Genomic DNA, 21,077 nt, shown 5'->3' with positions numbered 1-21,077 from the left:
TTGGGGATGCCCCCGTGGTTCATCCCTGCATATTTCAAGAAGACTCAAGCATCTAAGCTTGGGGATGCCCAAGGCATCCCCTTCTTCATCAACAATTTATCAGGTTTCTTCTCTTGAAACTATATTTTTATTCGGTCACATCATATGTACTTTACTTGTAGCGTCTGTGTGCTTTTATTTTAGTTTTGTTATTTTCATTCTCAGAATAAATGCTTGTGTGGGAGAGAGACACGCTCCGCTGGTTCATATGAACACATGTGTTCTTAGCTTTTAATGTTCATGGCGAAGGTTGAAACTGCTTCGTTAATTGTTATATGGCTGGAAACAGAAAATGCTACATGTGGTAATTGGTATAATGTCTTGAATAATTTGATACTTGGCAATTGTTGTGCTCATATAGATCATGTTTAAGCTCTTGCATCATATACTTTGCACCTATTAGTGAAGAAATACTGTAGAGCTTGTTGACATTTGGTTTGCATGATTGGTCTCTCTAAAGTCTAGATATTTTCTGGTAAGGGTTTGAACAACAAGGAAGACAGTGTAGAGTCTTATAATGCTTGCAATATGTTCTTATGTAAGTTTTGCTGTACCGGTTCATACTTGTGTTTGCTTCAAACAACCTTTCTAGCCTAAGCCTTGTATTGAGAGGGATTACTTCTCATGCATCCAAAATCCTTGAGCCAAAAACTATGCCATTTGTGTCCACCATACCTACCTACTACATGGTATTTCTCTGCCATTCCAAAGTAAATTGCTTGAGTGCTACCTTTAAAATTCCATTCTTTGTCTTTGCAATATATAGCTCATGGGAAAAATAGCCTAAAAACTATTGTGGTATTGAATATGTACTTATGTATCTTATTTCTTATTAAGTTGCTTGTTGAGCGATAACCATGTTCCTGGGGACGCCATCAACTGTTACACTTTTGTTGAATATCATGTGAGTTGCTATGCATGTTCGTCTTGTCTGAAGTAAGGGTGATTTATCATGAGTTGAATGGTTTGAGTATGCATATTGTTAGAGAAGAACATTGGGCCGCTAACTAAAGCCATGATCCATGGTGGAAGTTTCAGTTTTGGACAACAATCCTCAATCTCTTATGAGAATATTATTTGTTGTTGAATGCTTATGCATTAAAGAGGAGTCCATTATCTGTTGTCTATGTTGTCCCGGTATGGATGTCTAAGTTGAGAATAATCAAAAGCGAGAAATCCAATGCGAGCTTTCTCCTTAGACCTTTGTACAGGCGACATAGAGGTACCCCTTTGTGATACTTGGTTAAAACATATGTTATGCAATGATAATCCATGTAAATCCGAGCTAATTAGGACAAGGTGCGGGCACTATTGGTATACTATGCATGAGGCTTGCAACTTATAAGATATCTTATACATAACACATATGCTTTATTACTACCGTTGACAAAATTGTTTCTTGTTTTCAAAATAAAAGCTCTAGCACAAATATAGCAATCCATGCTTCCCTCTTCGAAGGGCCTTTCTTCTACTTCTATGTTGAGTCAGTTTACCCATTTCCCTACACCTTAGAAGCAAACACTTGTGTTAACTGTGCATTGATTCTTACATGTTTGCATATTTGCATTCATCATATTACTTTATGTTGACAACTATCCATGAGATATACATGTTACAAGTTGAAAGCAACCGCTGAAACTTATATCTTCCTTTGTGTTGCTTCAATGCCTTTACTTTGAATCTATTGCTTTATGAGTTAACTCTTATGCAAGACTTATTGATGCTTGTCTTGAAAGTACTATTCATGAAAAGTCTTTGCTATATGATTCAGTTGTTTAATCATTGTCTTTACCATTGCTTCGAATCACTTCATTCATTACATATGCTTACAATAGTATTGATCAAGATTATGATAGCATGTCACTTCAGAAATTATCTTTGTTATCGTTTACCTACTCGGGGACGAGTAGGAACTAAGCTTGGGGATGCTGATACGTCTCCAACGTATCTATAATTTCTTATGTTCCATGCTACTTTTATGATGATACACACATGTTTTATACACACTTTATGTCATTATTATGCATTTTCTGGAACTAACCTATTGACAAGATGCCGAAGTGCCAGTTCCTGTTTTCTGCTGTTTCTGGTTTCAGAAATCCTAGTAAGGAAATATTCTCGGAATTGGACGAAATCAACGCCCAGTATCTTATTTTTCCACGAAGCTTCCAGAACACCGGAGAGAGACCAGAGGGGAGCCAGGGGGCCCCACACGCCAGGGCGGCGCGGCCAAGGGGTGGGGTGCGCCCCCCTATTGTGTGGCCCCACCAGGGTCCCTCCGAGGCTACCCTTCCGCCTACTTAAGGACTCCGGCGCGAAAACCCTAGACGAATAAGCCACAGTACGAGAAACCTTCCAGAGCCGCCACCATCGCGAAGCCAAGATCTGGGGGACAGAAGTCTCTGTTCCGGCACGCCGCCGGGACGGGGAAGTGCCCCCGGAAGGCATCTCCATCGACACCACCGCCATCTTCATCACCGCTGCTGTCTCCCATGAGGAGGGAGTAGTTCTCCATCGAGGCTAAGGGCTGTACCGGTAGCTATGTGGTTAATCTCTCTCCCATGTACTTCAATACAATGATCTCATGAGCCGCTTTACATGATTGAGATTCATATGATGAGCTTTGTATCACTATTAATCTATGTGCTACTCTAGTGATGTTATTAAAGTACTCTATTCCTCCTCCATGATGTAATGGTGACAGTGTGTGCATCATGTAGTACTTGGCGTAGTTTATGATTGTGATCTCTTGTAGATTATGAAGTTAACTATTACTATGATGGTATTGATTTGATCTATTCCTCCTTTCATAGTATGATGGTGACAGTGTGCATGCTATGTTAGTACTTGGTATAATTGCGTTGGTCTATCATGCACTCTAAGGTAATTTAAATATGAACATCGAATGTTGTGGAGCTTGTTAACTCCGGCATTGAGGTGCTCTTGTAGCCCTACACAATTAATGGTGTTCATCATCCAACAAGAGAGTGTAGAGTGGTTTTATTATGTGATCAATGTTGAGAGTGTCCACTAGTGAAAGTATGATCCCTAGGCCTTGTTTCCGAATAGAAAAGCTACACCACAAAGATTCCTATCTCCCACGTCAACTGCACGCCAGCAAGCATTTTCTGGCGTCGTTGTCACTGTTTGTTTACTGTTCCACTGCATGTTTACTCGCTGCCATATTTTATTCAGATTGCTAGTACCACTCATATACATCCATATTACTTGCATTTTACTATCTCTTCGCCGAACTAGTGCACCTATACATCTGACAAGTGTATTAGGTGTGTTGGGAACACAAGAGACTTCTTGCATTGTGATCGCAGGATTGCTTGAGAGGGATATCTTTGACCTCTTCCTCCCTGAGTTCGATAAACCTTGGGTGATCCACTTAAGGGAAAACTTGCTGCTGTTCTACAAACCTCTGCTCTTGGAGGCCCAACACTGTCTACAGGAAAAGAAGCGTGAGTAGACATCAACATCCCAGATGGGCCTGCCGAAGATAGTACCCGAGGTTTACTGAAAGCACATTACCCGAAGTTTATGAAGCCCGGAAGCCCATGAAGACGTCGACTATGGCAAGTAGAGATAGATTAAGGATATAGAGATTTGTAACATCACGGGACGGATTCAAAGAGTCTCCCGGTAATTGTAACTTGTGTAATACGAAACCCTCGGCTCCGCCTCCTATATAAGGGAGAGTCGAGGGACAAAGAAAGGACCGATCTATTTTGTCAATCCAACCCTAGTGTTTAGCAGTCGAGCACCTTTTCGGCTGAAACCTTCGAGATCTACTTGCCCTCTACTTCCGCGAAACCCAAGTCTACAACTTGTAGGCATTGACAAGTTAATATCTTGTCACCGACAACATAGAAGTGGCGAGGATTTTGATATCCTCGCTTACCACACCCACCAAAAATCGGTCCTTCACCAAAGAGTTGATCCTCTGGATAACCGAGAGACGGTCTGAAAGCAAGATGATCTTATTCAAACCTTTTTCTTGAACGAGGGAGACTGCACACCTGACGACTAGTGCTTCTGCTATTTCTAGCACTGAAACTTGTCGAGTAATTGACTACAAGCAGTCAGAAAAATTTCCGTTGTGGTTCCTAATTATGACGCCGACCCCCATCCGAGACGAAGAAGAGAACATAGCTGCATCCACATTAATGACATCAATTCCATCCGGTAACGGTGACCAAGCTTGTGTTGGTAAAGTAGTCACATGTTTATAGACAGAGTACAACTAGATTTCCAGATCCACTTGAAAGTATTTGAAACCTGGATATGTTTGTGAACATGCGCTAAAAAATCTCTGAGGTACACTTCTTTACCCAACAGTATGTCCAGACATCATTACTATCACTCAGAGGATTTTGCCTTAACACCATTTGCAACTCCTGCAACTCATTAAAAGCTTGCCAAGACAAATGCCTATAGAAAAAATCACACAAATCCTCCATCCCATAAACCTCAGCATTCATGATATTCTCATCATGAGCATAAGAGAATTATCTGGGGTATCTAGCTTTAATTGGCTAAGAGCTATCATTGATTAACCAACTATCATTTCAGAATAGAAAAGTATCCCCTCTTGCCAGCTTGACCATAGCCACAACCCTAAAATTATCAACTTGCTTGAGCACATCTCTCCATCAAAAAGAACCACACAAATTCTCTGCATGGGGAATCTTTCCATCATAATGTGCACTCCAGATGAGTTACACCCAAGGAATTTCAAACTTATTATAAAATTTATCTAGGAACTTGATAAGAAGTGTTGCATTTTGCTTCTGAAAATTGAAAATACCCAAGCCACCTCTATCTTTCGATTTACAAACCATTTTCCATGTAGCTAAAGACTGTTTAGGCTAACCATCTTTATCTCTCCACAAACACTTGCGTTAAAATTCTATTAAGCTGAGTAGTAAGCCCAAGAGGCAGTTGCAAAGAACACAAAAAATGCAAGGGTATAGAAGCTAAGGCAGAGTTAATCAACTGTAATATAGCACTCTGAGAAAGAAAACTTGAACTAGAAGTCAATTTCCTCTCCAATCTACACACTAGAGAAGATAGTTCAGTAATCGTCGGTTTCATAGTTCCCAAAGGCAACCCAAGATAAGTGAAAGGCATCCTGCCTAGCTGAGATCTAAACTTCATGGCTAGTTGCTTTACAATATCCTCATCCACATTTATTGGGATCAATTGTGATTTGTCAAATTTGTTCTAAGACCCGTTGATCTAGAGAATTTATTAAGCACCTCCTTTAAAACCATCAATTGATCACCATCCACCGGCAATATAAGCAAAGTGTCGTATGCATACTGGATGATGGGAAAATCCATATCATTAGTCTCAATTGGCCTGCCAAGCCTCCCAAGGTGTACCAACTTATTGACCGCCGACTGTAAAAGATCCGAACCAAAAAGATAGAAGAGAGGCGAAATGGGATGTCCTTGATGAACCCCTCCGTTTACATTCAAACTGCTTTCCCGGAATACCATTGGGAAACATTTTTGCTTTATTTACTCTCTTGCAACCAAGTACAACTCTCTTTAAAACACCCTTACTTGAGATTAAGGAACGACTTACAAGTGACCCTTGATAGATAGTAACAAGGAACATTAGAACTTTAACTACTAACTTCTCGTGGTCTGATACTCTTATTTCGAAACTAGCTACAGTTGAACTGTACATTTGCAGTCATCACAAAGCCTCCGGCAATGCCGTGCTGGCGGCCTACAGACACACGACAAAGGATCGAGAGATGCCGTGTGGGCTAATGGGAGGATCACATCAAAGAATCGGCCAATGCTGTGTCTGCAAATGGGAGGAACATGACAAAGAATCGGGCAATGCCGTGCGGGCAAACAGAAGGAGCACAACAAAGAAGATGCTGAGGTGGCGCCGTCGGGCAGATGGAAAACCGGGTCCACTTTTGCCATGCCAAGGGCGGAAAGGCACACGGCAAAGATGTTTGCCATGTTTGGGGAAGAAAGGCACACAACAAAGATGATTTATTGTGCCTTCTTTTTTTACAGGGGCGCATTCACCGTGCTCAAGGACACGGCGTCTGCTTTGCCGTGTTCTGAAACGGATTTGCCGTCTATTTTACCAACACGGTAAAGTTTGGTCTTTCCGTAGTCTCTATGTTACTCTCCATTATGACTAGTCTTAGAACGAAAAGTGCGGTAGTTAGTTATAATAACAGAGAAGCGGGTGGAAGAACGAAATGTTGAAAACCCAAGCAGCAAACTCAATTCTCTAACAAAACGATCGAGTAGCAATTCTGCTACTTACTCAGCTCGCTTCCATCGGCATGCGATGGAAACTTGTGCTCTTAATTACTGCTCCCGCCGATCTTAGTTACGCGCGCCGGGCAGTAGAAGACGGATCCTCTGGTGGTGTCAAACCTCCAGACGAACAGACAGCCACCGGAGCCGCAGTCAAAACGCATGACGTCGCACGGCGCGGCGACGGAGGTGAGCGTGCCGTTGCGCTCCCACAAGATCCTGGAGTTGCACGAGAATGCCCCTCCGGCGCTCGCCCTAGCCGGCTCGTCAGTGGAGTAGAACCTCCGCACGTCCAGCACCACCTCGCCGTTGATCCGCCACGACGCGCCGGCCGCGTCACCAGGCAGGGTCAGGGAGCCAAGCCACGGGCAAACCGGTTGCCCCACCAGCGCCTTGAACGCGTCGTTGGCCCGGAGGACGCGGTTGCCGGGGTCCGACATGACGGCCGGGAGCGCGTCGCGTTCCATCTCGGCCACCAGCCGCTCCGCCGTCATCCTGCAGGCGGCCAGCTTCACCGGGTTGGCGCCCGTGACGCTGCTGGTGTCGACGCAGACGGTGGTGCGAACGGGCCGCGCGGGACGGGGCGCGATGACCTTCCGGGCCTGGTCGCGCTCCATGGGGATAATTGAGGATGCCGGTGCCGTCTCCAGACAAGACCATGTCCACGGCGACGCGCGGAAGAGGGGGCAAGGACAAGACGACGGCGCGCCCCTGAGCCTCTTGTCCGACGGCGCAGGAACGAGATCCCGCCCGCCGCGCTTGCCCGACCACCTCTGCGAGGACAGGATCACGGCGCTCGTGGGCGGCGGCGTCAGCACGGGCTTCGGCGCGATGGGGCGGAACCGTGCCATGATCTCGTTGGCCTTCACTGCCGCCTCCACGCGGCGCTGCGTCGCCATGACGAACGCCATTGCTCCCAGCCGGTCGATCGGTGTGTTAGTGGGTTTTGGTCGTACTCGCGCCGGCGCCACGAGGTATTGGTTAAGACAGAGGAAGCGGCCGCCAATAAGACGGCACTGGCGCGGCGGTCCGGGCACGTGGGGCTCCACCTCGTGGCTACGTGCCGGAGACGGCGGCGACACGTTGTCCGGTGGTGCATTGCGTGCTTGGGCGGGAGGGTGAAGTGAACGTAGGCTGCTGATTCCGGATGTGTGTTCAGTGCGCTATCGATCAGCTGGGGCTAGCAACCTACTAGCTGCTACTTGTGTTTATCAGGCATGCATGGCGTGAATGAACTGAAGTGAAGGGTGTTGGTGACTTCATGCATGGCCTCCTTGGATCTTTGCCCTCGATCCCTGTACCGCTCAGGCTTCTTCTTCTGTTCGGGCTTGCATGCTCTACCTTTTGGTGGCTTCCGCCTTCCGGGTGGTGTTCTTTGATGCGGTGACGTTGAGCCTAGCTGGCACGATTAGCTCTAGTAGTTTGTTTGGTTCTCTTTATCGACTAACAAACTTGTGTTGCTTGGGGAAATAATGTTCCGTTATTGTCTTATTGACGACTCTGTCCCTCTTGCCCAAAGTAATCTGCTAGGAGTCAGGGCAGACCCAGAAAAAATTCTGACTGGAGTCTATCCTTTGAGTGGGAGCACTTCTTCTATAAGTTTGCAAGATCTGAATAATTTCCATTCAAAATATGTACAAATACAAAGGGATTTAAATTTTTTGAGTGGAGCCCTAGGCCCCCACTCAGCTATACGTAGGTCCGCCCATGCTCGAAGTCATATACTATATGTCTAAGAGAAGTGTACTCGTGCTCCGCTGGAAAGACATTTGTAACGGAGCCGGTTCCTACAAGGCATCCATCCACTGTCCATCTCCCCGCTATCAGCTATCCGTACTAGACCCCTTACCTATATTTAGTGTGTATCATCTTCACCTAACATGTCTTGGGAATCTAAATATAATTTTAGTTAAATCTCGTATTTTTTTAATATAAACCGTGATTCACGGTATTTTAAATGGAAAACAACTAAAATAATTTAAACATGTCTACAATATATGTATAATGTGGTTTAAATAACAATATTTGACTATAATTTCATTTATATCTAATTAATATCATAGATATACCATATTGCAGTGAAATAGGCAACATACTGGAAATAAATCCGCATGAATCGCGAGGCCACCACCGGTTAGATTGAGAATGGTAGGAACCGGTTGTGTTAGAAAATCCGTTATCCATGCTCTGTGTCAACTAGTTTGGGCCCGAGGGAGTAGCAGGTTCTATGAGGCTGATGATGACTGTGTGATGCTGAACTTTTGTAGCAATATGCCGCTCGTGGTAACTAGTTATTGTTCTATCACATTGCTGTCATCGATTAAGTATTACTAGTATAAGACCGATGTTGACTTGGCCAATGGTTATAAATGTATGTGCTATTTTGAAGAGCTTTGGTGCACTGTCCGGATGAGTATAAGAATTGCTTCTTTTTTGTAAAGGTGAAGAAAAAGTAACAAATGGTTATCTGAATATTTGATCTTTTTGTCATCAATTTATAAAGGTAACAACGTTTCATGTGTACACATATGAAAAGTGTAAAAGAAAACTTATCTTTTGATGTAATTACCTTGATGCCAAGGTTATTTATAATTCAGACTAGCTTATTTTGCAATTATAAATTTAGCTTATTTTGCAATCATATTAAGTTGTCTAAGGATTTGACTAGTCTTTATAGAGATCACGTTGACGTTGTGCACAAACCAGATGTAGCTTATTATGTTTGCGTCATAAAGAAAGACACATTTTGATCCTCCTAAGTATAAGATTGTAAGCAATAGCCTAATTTTGTTTCTATCCACAGTGAGGAAGTCAAATATCTATAACTTTATTTGTTGAGAATTGGGAGAGAGTTTCCCTTATAAGTTGGTCTAACTCTCTCCCAGTAATATACCAGTAAACTAAGTTAGACACATGCCCCTAGCTATCATAGTAGATGTGATTTTGAGATTTTAGAATTTGTAGTCTACATGGCCACATGGGCTAAAGACCTTATAAATCCGACAACATGTACATGCTTCATTTCTCAATGCCACCGCAGCTGCATTTCTGGGTGCAAACAAGTGCAATTTCGGGCTTTTAGCATACACATTGACGGTTGTCGGTGCGATTAGAACGCTGCTAGTGAGGCAACCAATTTTTCTTAGTTAAATGGTAGGGATGTAAATGGATTGGATATTGCTATTTCTGTATCCTTTAGAATATCTTTTTTGGAAGATTCAGATCGAATGAGATAATGGATGGATGTGGACTATATTGAATTGCGAATATGGAGCGGATTCGGATGTACCCGGATTGGAAGCAGAGACAATTGAACAAATATACACATAGAATTAGAAGGTTGTTTCTGTTATGCAAAAAAGCGAGCATCCGACGGTGTAACACTACATTATAGCCAAAGTTACAGACTTGTTCGTACAACATAAAAACTTCTATGCTGACACAACATCACGATAATTCAAAGGCAGCCCAACACATCAACAATGCACAATAATAATAGTGCAGATGTGCAATACTGATAATATATGACACAATGAGGGAAGGTATCATGCATAGTGGACCATGGACTAGCTGGGTTGTCTGGGTATTTGAGGTTGGCTAATTTTATGACCTCAGATAACCCACAAAAAAGTTGGATATAACATATTTGTTAGATACTATTAATACCATATTCGTTACCATATACATCAAACAGTTGCTTGACCAATATTTGTATTCACACCCGTATCCGACGAATTCCTAAAACTGCATACCATATCCTCAAAAGCGGACGTGGATGCGAATTTGGAGCAAACATTATCCCGTAACATTCACATCCCTAGTCTCATTGTTTTGTGATTTGTGTCCATTGCTGGTTGTTTCTCTATAATTTAGGCCTCTTTACACCTATTTGGGCTTTAATTTTTGTTTCTCGATGATGTGGGCTTTTATTCAACGTTGTATCCCATTTGGACTTCACTGTGACGTGGCCTGGCCCAATTAGTTGTATGGGAGTCTCCAAAAACAAATAGCTGTATGGGTTTTGGATACCTCTCTTGATTTATTTCACTTTTTTGTTGTCAATACTGCAATATTCTGGCTGTTTGGGTAATTGGAATCATCTGTTGTTGTTACATCGGTATTAGCATTCTAAAAGTTTAATATATGGCAGCAACACAATTATATTCTATACGACTATAGTTACTGATGCATAATTTGGGCAAAATTAATCATAAATCTTCTTTGTGTTCTGCTATTGTTCGCTGTCCCATAACTTTTACTTGAATTTTGTAGAAATAGTTTAATTTTGCCTCCAGACGAGAGAATTCAGTGTTACATAAATTTATATTCTAATAAGAAATATGATTCTTTTGTGGAGTGTGGCATGGGCGTACTCTTAGTTTGCATATTTACTATGTGCAACATTAGTGTCGAAATTTTCAATTGTGCAGCTACATAGTCTGAAGGCGGAAACGACTTTATGTTCACAAATGTAAAAAACACATGGTGTTTTTGTGCAACTACAAGTTTGCAAGTGATCGGTTGAGCGGTTCGGCTGCACATGTGTAGCCCTAAAATGGCACATGCATGCTTCTCTAGCTGCAACTATAGTATTAGAAAATGGATACAGATTTGGTGCACATAGACACCAGTGATCTCGTTTATCTAAAAAAAAAATCAAAAACCATTTTTTGAGCTTTAAAAAATTCTGAAAAGAAATCTGCATATTTCCAATGATGTATCCCACAAATGTGCCAAATATCAATTTCAAATACTTTATATTCTGAGCTACACAAAAAATGACAAAAGTGCATAACTGAGTAGTACATTTTCAAATCTTTAAAACATATCAAATTTTGTTATTTTTGTCTAGCACAAAATAAAATAATTTCGGGTTGATATTTTGCATGATTGTAAGAGGTATCACTTACATTCTCGAGAATTATTTTCAGACTTTTGAATAACTTGTAAGTATGTCTTTTAATTTTTTAAATGATGAGAGCACTAGAGCTCGAGGGCAAAAGGCACTTTCCGTAGAAAAATGAAATTGTTAGTTGTGACTGATTGGTCGAGGACGTGCCCAAACTTGTAGCTCCATGAGACGATGACGTGCAAGGCATGCACGCTATCGCTCGAGCATCACATATCCATCTGGACCTACCAGTTTGGCTCTGTTCTACCAAATAGAATCGCTACCTTATCACAAAATCACATCCATTTCCATGTCCATGTCTCCTCATCCTGCTGCCGCAAGGATAGCGAGCATACCATCGTCAATCTCTTCCATCCTTTTCCTGCTGTGTTCGTCGTCGAGTGGTACTCTACTTCTATTTCAGTTTGTTCCATTATTTCGCCACTAGAATGCGACCCCATTCCTAGTAGAACTCAGTGCGCGCAAGCAAGCCGCGGCATGTGCGATGTTTCGCTACTCAGGTACATGTACGGTATCATCCTTAACCTAGTTACTATTACCGCTCACCAGGTGTGCATAATATATTGTTTGCCAAGAATGTAGAGCAACACTGTGCCCAGCCTGTGAAATAAAAATAACCATGAATCCATGAATAACGGCCAAAGCAGTGACCGACAGATCACCAAATATCGATCACTCTCTACCGTCTTCTCTAACTGTGCGTCAAGTATTCTCCAACCTCTCGGCCTCTTTTGTCCAAGTCAAGCCAATACGTCCATAGGATAGGGTAAAGCCAAATGCTCGATCATTAGCTTAGCTACTAGGGTTGCAAAAGCGGGATCCTCTATTATACTACAAAACGTAGTGATCAGTACCCATACTACACTACAGGGCCCCAATTCTGCATCTACGTTAATTGTAATAGTTGGAAACCAATCCCCACCACTTAATCGCGCCGCTTGCAGCCCTATTAGCTACCTACCCTACAAAAATAGAATACATTCTGAATCGGCATTGACCCGCATGAACAATATGTTCCATTGCATGTGAACAAAATAGAGCTGGAACCGCGGCTTCTTGGAACTTCTCAAGACTAGGCTGACCAAGTATTATACTGCTAAATAATTAATTTAATAAAGAGAACAACTTAATTTATGATGATGATGATGATGACGACGACGACGACTCGAACAATAGCCTTTTCTTATAGAGGTTTATGTCGCTTGCTAGGTGTGCCACGTAACATGAGCTGATTCGACGAACAAAATGACACTTTACGAAGTAATACAAGTTCACAACGTGAAAGATAAGCGAAGTAAAATATTTGACCCACCCATGAGCCAGCATCTGAACCAACCTAGTGCGATCACCTTTTGGCAGGAGATGTAACAACATCTCCATTCGCAACCCCCAAACGACGTCCGGCTAAAGCACCGGATTGGTTGTTTGGAGGACGTCCGGATGGAATTTACGTTTGGAGGAGGTCCATTTTCTAGCCACGTCCCCAAAACGCGATCTCTAAACAAAAAAGCAAGTGTAAAAGTCGTGTCTGGCGTTCTTGATAGAGCCTCTATACACATGGGATGGGCTAGGGACGCCAGACAATATTTGGGGCACGTCCGGACCGAAGCGGCCTTTGGGGCACGCGATTGGGACGTTTTTTTGCCGGCATCCCCCAAATCCCTTTGGGGGACGCTTTGGGGGACGCGACTGGAGATGCTCTAATGGCAGCTCTTGATTCCACGCCCCAAAGGTAATGAGGTCATCTCCGACTTGGCGACCATTGCGCCGGACAAAAATGTGGTCCAAGGCCGCGACGCATCCCAAAAACGGATGGCCGCGGTGTCCGAGATGATGCAAAGCTGACTCAAATTTGGGTCAGGTTTGCGTGGTCGCGGATGGCACGTGGCGTCCTTACGCGTCCGTTGCTCGCATCCCAGTACCCACCTGTCGACCCCCGCACGTCTTATTAAATGTGGACTAGGAGGCAAACTGTATCTATCCAGTCTAGTCCCCACTCCCAATCCCCACGTATGCACTCGAGCTTCTGCCGCCATGGCCCTGAAGCGCGAGCTCGAACCGAGCGCCAACGACCACGAGGCCGGCAGCAGATGACAAGTCGCGTCGGCGCCATTCGCCATGGCGCCGCCGGCACCCCAGTGGGAGAGGATCTACGTCACCGTGGTGGTGGCGCAGATCTTACGGGAGGCCGGCGCCCCAATGTCGTGGGTGACGTGCACCTCCCCCACTTGTGGCACCTAAGCCCAGATCGGGTTCCGGTGCCACCGATCCCAGCCACCGGCCGCGCCCGTCTGGCGGATATCCAGCGACGACTCGCGGAGCTCCCGACGGACCACCGGGAGGACCCCGCCTACGACCTGAAGAGTCCCTATTGGGACCTTTGGTTCGAGGTGGAGCACGATGCGCACCGGCGCACCTTCTTTGCCTCGCGCGCGGCGATGGCGAGGCCTCGCGCGAAGCCTCGCACACCGGTGGCATCGGCGAGGAGGGCAGCCCGCCGGCCCGGCGGGCTCTACATCGACGAGCCCGCTGCTCCACCGCGGGTCGCGCAGGCGCATCCCGATGAGGAGGCCAACCCCAAGATGCGCGTCGCGCTCGCGGTGTTCCTCGAGGTTAATGACCTCGAGCAGCTGGCCAAATGGGAGCATCTCGCCGAGGTGTTGCGCGCCTCCGCGCTGGAGGAGCAGGCCAGGACAGGAAGGCCAAGAAGGATGCCGACGCGTGGGCGTTTCTCGCCAGGTTGCTCATCCTGAAGATGTGCTCCCTGATGCCATGTGCACCTCCACTGTATTTTTCTGTCACCAGCTGCTTCAACAGCTGGGTTGCATATGTCTTTGAAGAACCAGTGAACTGGCTCTTTATCTTTTCTAAGTACTCCTTAGCAGAAGCACACTCTGTAATTGAGCCCACGATGGCGTTCTCAATTGTATTCTTTATAAATGCCATGCACTTTTTGTTGGCAGCCTGCCACTTTCTGTTCTCTAGTGTGTAGGACATCTCCACAGGAGCATGGTCCCTTTTCTTTTTAGCCCATGCATCATCAGTATCCGTGTCATCTCTGACAGGGTCAGCAGGCTTGATGGGCTGCGGTGTGTCAACCACCCAGTCCACCTCAGCACAGACAAAGGCGAATTCCACCTTCTTCCTCCATTCTGTGTAGTTATCCCCTCTAAGGGTGGGAACATCCTTGATGCAGCTCATCAAGTAGAACCCTCCTGAAAACCACAAAGAAGTGAGAACAGTACAATTGCAAATTATAATACAACGTTGGTCCGAATTAAAACATGCAATTATGTTAATGCAAATAAAACTATATCACCGTTGGGCAGAAATAGAGATAAATGCACATATCATGATTGCAACAAAACCATGGTCATGTCATTAATAACGTTGGTCAAAAAATAACAGAACCATAATTGTCACAATAATCACTTTTGCATTTAAAATGCTCCTTTCACTATATGCAGCGGAAACTGTGAATTTAAACTTTTAACTTTTAAACTTTTCAGAGGCATATCCTTTACTTTATAATTTCTGAACAAATATTTCGTTGGTCCTATTAATTCAGAAAAAAACTAGACAAAATTTGGCCAAAGACATTGACCGAAAACTGCCTAAAAATGACTCTGTAATTAATAAAACAGTAAAAAATGTAAACTGTTACTGTTACTGTACTCACGCGGCCCGCAGCACACGCGGCCCGCTCGCACCGAGCGGCACGCAGCCGACGCGGCGTCCACGCGGCCGAGCGGCACGCAGGCACGCGGCGCCCACACGGCCTGCTGATACGTCTCCAACGTATCCATAATTTCTGATGTTCCATGTTTGTTTTATGACAATACATACATGTTTTGTTCACACTTTATATCGTTTTGATGCGTTTTCCGGAACTAACCTATTGACGAGATGCCGAAGTGTCAGTTCCTGTTTTCTGCTGTTTTTGGTTTCAGAAATCCTAGTAAGGAAATATTCTCGGAATTGGACGAAATCAACGCCCAGAACCTTATTTTTCCCGGAAGCTTCCAGAGAGCCAGAGAGGGACCAGAGGGGAGCCCTGGGGGGCCCACACGCCAGGTTGGCGCGGCCAGAGGGGGGGCGCGCCGCCCTACTGTGAGGGGGCCCCAGACCCCTTCCGACTCTGACTCTCCGCCTATTTAAGCCGTCCTGACCTAAATCTTCGAGACGAATAAGCCACGGTACGAGAAACCTTCCAGAGCCGCCGCCATCGCGAAGCCAAGATCTGGGGGACAGGAGTCTCTGTTCCGGCACGCCGGCGGGACGGGGAAGTGCCCCCGGAAGGCATCTCCAACGACACCACCGCCATCTTCATCACCGCTGTTGTCTCCCATGAGGAGGGAGTAGTTCTCCCCCAAGGCTAAGGGCTGTACCGGTAGCTATGTGGTTCATCTCTCTTCCATGTACTTCAATACAATGATCTCATGAGCTGCCTTACATGATTGAGATCCATATGATGAGCTTTGTATCACTATTCATCTATGTGCTACTCTAGTGATGTTATTAAAGTACTCTATTCCTCCTCCATGATGTAATGGTGACAGTGTGTGCATCATGTAGTACTTGGCGTAGTTTATGATTGTGATCTCTTGTAGATTATGAAGTTAACTATTACTATGATAGTATTGATGTGATCTATTCCTCCTTTCATAGCTTGATGGTGACAATGTGCATGCTATGTTAGTACTTAGTATAATTGCGTTGATCTATCATGCACTCTAAGGTTATTTAAATATGAACATCGAATGTTGTGGAGCTTGTTAACTCCGGCATTGAGGTGCTCTTGTAGCCCTACACAATTAATGGTGTTCATCATCCAACAATAGAGTGTAGAGTGGTTTTATTATGTGATCAATGTTGAGAGTGTCCACTAGTGAAAGTATGATCCCTAGGACTTGTTTCCAAATACTGCAATCATCGCTTATTTACTGTTTTACTGCATCTTTACTTCCTGCAATATTACCACCATCAACTGCACGCCAGCAAGCTATTTTCTGGCGCCGTTACTACTGCTCATATTCATCCATACCACTTGTATTTCACTATCTCTTCGCCGAACTAGTGCACCTATACATCTGACAAGTGTATTAGGTGTGTTGGGGACACAAGAGACTTCTTGTATCGTGATTGCAGGGTTGCTTGAGAGGGATATCTTTGACCTCTTCCTCCCTGAGTTCGATAAACCTTGGGTGATCCACTTAAGGGAAAACTTGCTGCTGTTCTACAAACCTCTGCTCTTGGAGGCCCAACACTGTCTACAGGAAAAGAAGCGTGAGTAGACATCAAGCTATTTTCTGGCGCCGTTGCCGGGGAGGAAAGGTAAAAGGTACTCACACTCCGGATCTCGGCAACTAAGCTATTTTCTGGGTGAGTGCTCGAAGCTATTTCCTTTAGATCCTGCAATTGCATCTTTTTGTTTCTTGTTAAACACTAGTAAGGCATAATGGAAAACAACTGTGAGCTTTTTAATCTATTTCCTGAGTTAAGACATAAATGGTGTGTTGCAAAAATTGAAAAACCTATGGAACCTTATTTGCATGCTAATAGCAATGTTATTAGTATGAATGCTTTGAACACCATTGTTGCTAATGATATTGAAATATCTAAGCTTGGGGAAGCTGGTTTTGATGAGCATGATATTTTTAGTCCCCCAAGCATTGAGGAGAAAATTTTCTTTGATGATACTTTGCCTCCTATTTATGATGATTATAATGATAGTAGTCATTTGGTGCAGCCTACTATGGAGGATAAATTTTATTATGATTATACTATGCCTCCTACACTTGATGAGAATAATAATGATAGCTACTTTGTTGAATTTGCTCCCACTATTACTAATAAAATTGATTATGCTTATGTGGAGAGCAATAATTTTATGCATGAGACTCATGATAAGAATGCTTTATGTGATAATTATATTGTTGAGTTTGCTTATGATGCTACTGAAAATCATTATGAGAGAGGAAAATATGGTTGTAGAAGTTTTCATGTTACTAAAAAACCTCTCTTTTTGCTAAAAATCTTGAAGTTACACTTGTCTAGTTTTCCTATGCTTATTGCCTTATGCTTACATAACTTGTTTATTTACAAGATTCATATGCATAGGAAGCATGTTAGGCTTAAATGTATTTTGAATTTGCTTTTTGATGCTCTCTTTTGCTTCAACTCTTATTTCTTGGGAGTGCATCATTGAAATTACTGAGCCCATCTTAATGGCTATAAAGAAAGCACTTCTTGGGAGATAAACCATCTTTTTATTTTAGTACATCAATTTTGTTTTATATTTGAGTCTTGGAAGTTGTTACTACTGTAGAAACCTCTCCTTATCTTTATTTTATTGCATTGTTGTGCCAAATAAAGTCTTTGATAGTAAGGTTGATACTAGATTTGGATTACTGCGCAGAAACAGATTTCTGTCTGTCACGAATTTGGGCAGGGTTCTCTGTAGCTAACTCAGAAAAATCTGCCAATTTTTGTGTGTGATCCTCAGATATGTACGCAACTTTCATTCAATTTGAGAATTTTCATTTGAGCAAGTCTGGTGCCTCTAAAAAAATCGTGTTTACGGACTGTTCTGTTTTGACAGATTCTGCCTTTTATTTCGCATTGCCTCTTTTGCTATGTTGGATGGATTTCTTTGTTCTATTAACTTCCAGTAGTTTTGGGAAATGTCCAGAAGTGTTAAGAATGATTGTGTCACCTCTGAACATGTGAATTTGTGATTATGCACTAACCCTCTAATGAGTTTGTTTTGAGTTTGGTGTGGAGAAAGTTTTCAAGGGTCAAGAGAGGAGGATGATATATGATCAAGGAGAGTGAAAAGTCTAAGCTTGGGGATGCCCCCGTGGTTCATCCCTGCATATTTCAAGAAGACTCAAGCGTCTAAGCTTGGGGATGCCCAAGGCATCCCCTTTTTCATCGACAAATTATCAGGTCACTTCTCTTGAAACTATATTTTTATTTCGTCACATCTTATGTACTTTACTTGGAGCGTCTGTGTGCTTTTATTTTCATTTTGTTATTTTCATTCTCTGAATAAATGCTTGTGTGGGAGAGAGACACGCTCCGCTGGTTCATATGAACACATGTGTTCTTAGCTTTATTCTTAATGTTCATGGCGAAGGTTGAAACTGCTTCGTTAATTGTTATATGGTTGGAAACAGGAAATGCTACATGTGGTAAATGGTATAATGTCTTGGATAATTTGATACTTGGCAATTGTTGTGCTCATGTTTAAGCTCTTGCATCATATACTTTGCACCTATTAGTGAAGAAATACATAGAGCTTGCTAAAATTTGGTTTGCATGATTGGTCTCTCTAAGGTCTAGATATTTTCTAGTAAGGGTTGAACAACAAGGAAGACGGTGTAGAGTCTTATAATGCTTGCAATATGTCTTTTATGTGAGTTTTGCTGTACCGGTTCATACTTGTGTTTGTTTCAAATAACCTTGCTAGCCTAAGCCTTGTATTGAGAGGGATTACTTCTCGTGCATCCAAATCCTTGAGCCAAAAACTATGCCATTTGTGTCCACCATACCTACCTACTACATGGTATTTCTCCGCCATTCCAAAGTAAATTGCTTGAGTGCTACCTTTAAAATTATATTCTTTGTCTTTGCAATATATAGCTCATGGGAAAATAGCCTAAAAACTATTGTGGTATTGAATATGTACTTATGTATCTTATTTCTTATTAAGTTGCTTGTTGAGCGATAACCATGTTCCTGGGGACGCCATCAACACTTTGTTGAATATCATGTGAGTTGCTATGCATGTTCGTCTTGTCTGAAGTAAGGGAGATTTATCACGAGTTGAATGGTTTGAGCATGCATATTGTTAGAGAAGAACATTGGGCCGCTAACTAAAGCCATGATCCATGGTGGAAGTTTCAGTTTTGGACAACAATCCTCAATCTTTTATGAGAATATTATATGCATTAAAGAGGAGTCCATTATCTGTTGTCTGTGTTGTCCCGGTATGGATGTCTAAGTTGAGAATAATCAAAAGCGAGAAATCCAATGCGAGCTTTCTCCTTAGACCTTTGTACAAGCGGCATAGAGGTACCCCTTTGTGATACTTGGTTAAAACATATGTATTGCGATGATAATCCATGTAAATCCGAGCTAATTAGGACAAGGTGCGGGTGACAAGGTATTAACTTGTCAATGCCTACGGATTGTAGACTAGGGTTTAGTTGGAAGTAGAGGGCAAGTAGATCTCGAAGGTTTCAGCCGAAAAGTACTCGACGATTATGAAACTAGGGTTTGTAAACAATGATTCGATGATCTCTTCGTCCCTCGACTCCCCCTTATATAGGAGGCGGAGCCGAGGGATTCGTGCCGTACAAGTTACAGAGTCCGGGAAGGTTTCTAACTCATCCCGTAAGATTACAAATAACACTTCCTATTGCAACTCTGGTCTTCCTTAATAATATCTTGGGCTCCCGAATCTTCTTATTCTTCGGGTAATGGGCCTTCAGTAAACCCCGGGTACTATCTTCGGCAGGCCCATTTGGGATGCCTATGTCAGTAGCCCCCGAGATTTTGCTTGAATCGTAGAGTTAAGGAAAATCTCCATTGTTTATTTTTATTCGGCAACTTTAACTTTTCTATATTTCTTCTCATAAACTTCTATATTGCACAGGGATGATGGTAGTTGGGGCTAGTTCATCTGACGGATCAGGTACTAGTTAACTGCTCTAGTGGCAATCCGCAAAAACCTACTTCAAGATCACGTCCCTGGACATGATCTCGGGATACTGGTGTAAACTTCGACAGGTGCCGCTTAAGGTCTTACCATTCTGTCGAGTCCCAGTAAAATTTATCGGGTACCTAACGCGTCCGTTAGGATTTTTCTTCGTATCTGTTGATACGGATAAAAGTAGCAGAGCGCAGTCTTCGGCGATGCCACGCCCAGCAGAACGGATCTGGGGTCTTACCTTCGCAAATTTGCGGCATTCAGAAATTGACCGCAACTTTGGCGTTCTGAGAATATATTGTCGAGTGCTTATTCGGCTGTTGGAATGGCACATTTTATCGAGTCAAAGATGACTTGTATTGCTTTCCCGATGGGAGTATATGCAGAGTTATTTATAACTCGAAATATACTCTTTTGCTCTGCTATCTTTCTTTTTTCTCTTTCTTTTTTCGCTTCTTTTTTCATGATTTCATCGGGCACGCGAGCAGCGTTCCCGATGGGAGTAGCCCCCGAGGCTACAGCCAAGGACTTGTACTTGGTTGTAGGCTCCACGCCTTATGCCGCTATATTTTCTTTTTATCTCCCGAAGATTTATAATTTCTCGGGTGCGCGAACAGCGCTCCCGATGGGAGTAGCCCCCGAGGCTATGAACAAATATTTGTATTTGGTCATAGGCTCACGCCATTTCTATTTTGTCTTTCTGGATCTTTTTTCTTTTTTCCAAAGTAGCCCCCGAGCATTTGATCAAAAACTTGTATTTGATCAAAAGCTCATCATTATTTTTCCATGTCGCCTTTTATGAAACTGTGGAGTCAAACTTTTTCTTCTGCCAAGGTGACGTTATTGCTGACGATAACCACGATTGCGAGTCAAAATTCGCGAAAAGCCTTCTCCCACTGCCTTGCGGGCCCAATTGATCCACTATCTTGACACGTCGTGCAAGTGGGGGACACACGTCCTCCGCTTTTTCTGGCGCACGTACCGTAACTTCTCCAATGTTGAATTACTTTTTTACCCTCGTGTCCACGTGGCTATCATCTGCCACACATTTTTCTTATCCAACGGTCCGCCGCTTCACCGCACCTCTATATAAGATCTTCTTCTTCTTCCTCGAGCA

At 43.4% G+C, this 21,077-nt stretch overlaps 1 protein-coding gene across 1 annotated transcript; it reads right to left on the bottom strand.

Annotated features, from left to right (window-relative positions):
- Window positions 1–6,382: 6,382 nt before the first annotated feature.
- Window positions 6,383–7,246, bottom strand: LOC127326134 (uncharacterized). Its single transcript, XM_051353005.2, has one exon. The coding sequence runs from the start codon at window positions 7,244–7,246 to the stop codon at window positions 6,383–6,385; it is 864 nt and encodes a 287-aa protein (XP_051208965.1).
- Window positions 7,247–21,077: the final 13,831 nt, after the last annotated feature.

The sequence above is a fragment of the Lolium perenne genome, chromosome 4 (assembly GCF_019359855.2).
Source record: "Lolium perenne isolate Kyuss_39 chromosome 4, Kyuss_2.0, whole genome shotgun sequence".
Lineage (NCBI taxonomy): Eukaryota > Viridiplantae > Streptophyta > Magnoliopsida > Poales > Poaceae > Lolium > Lolium perenne.
Note: the sequence above shows the minus strand (reverse complement) of the source record. Positions and strands in the feature narration are given on the sequence as shown.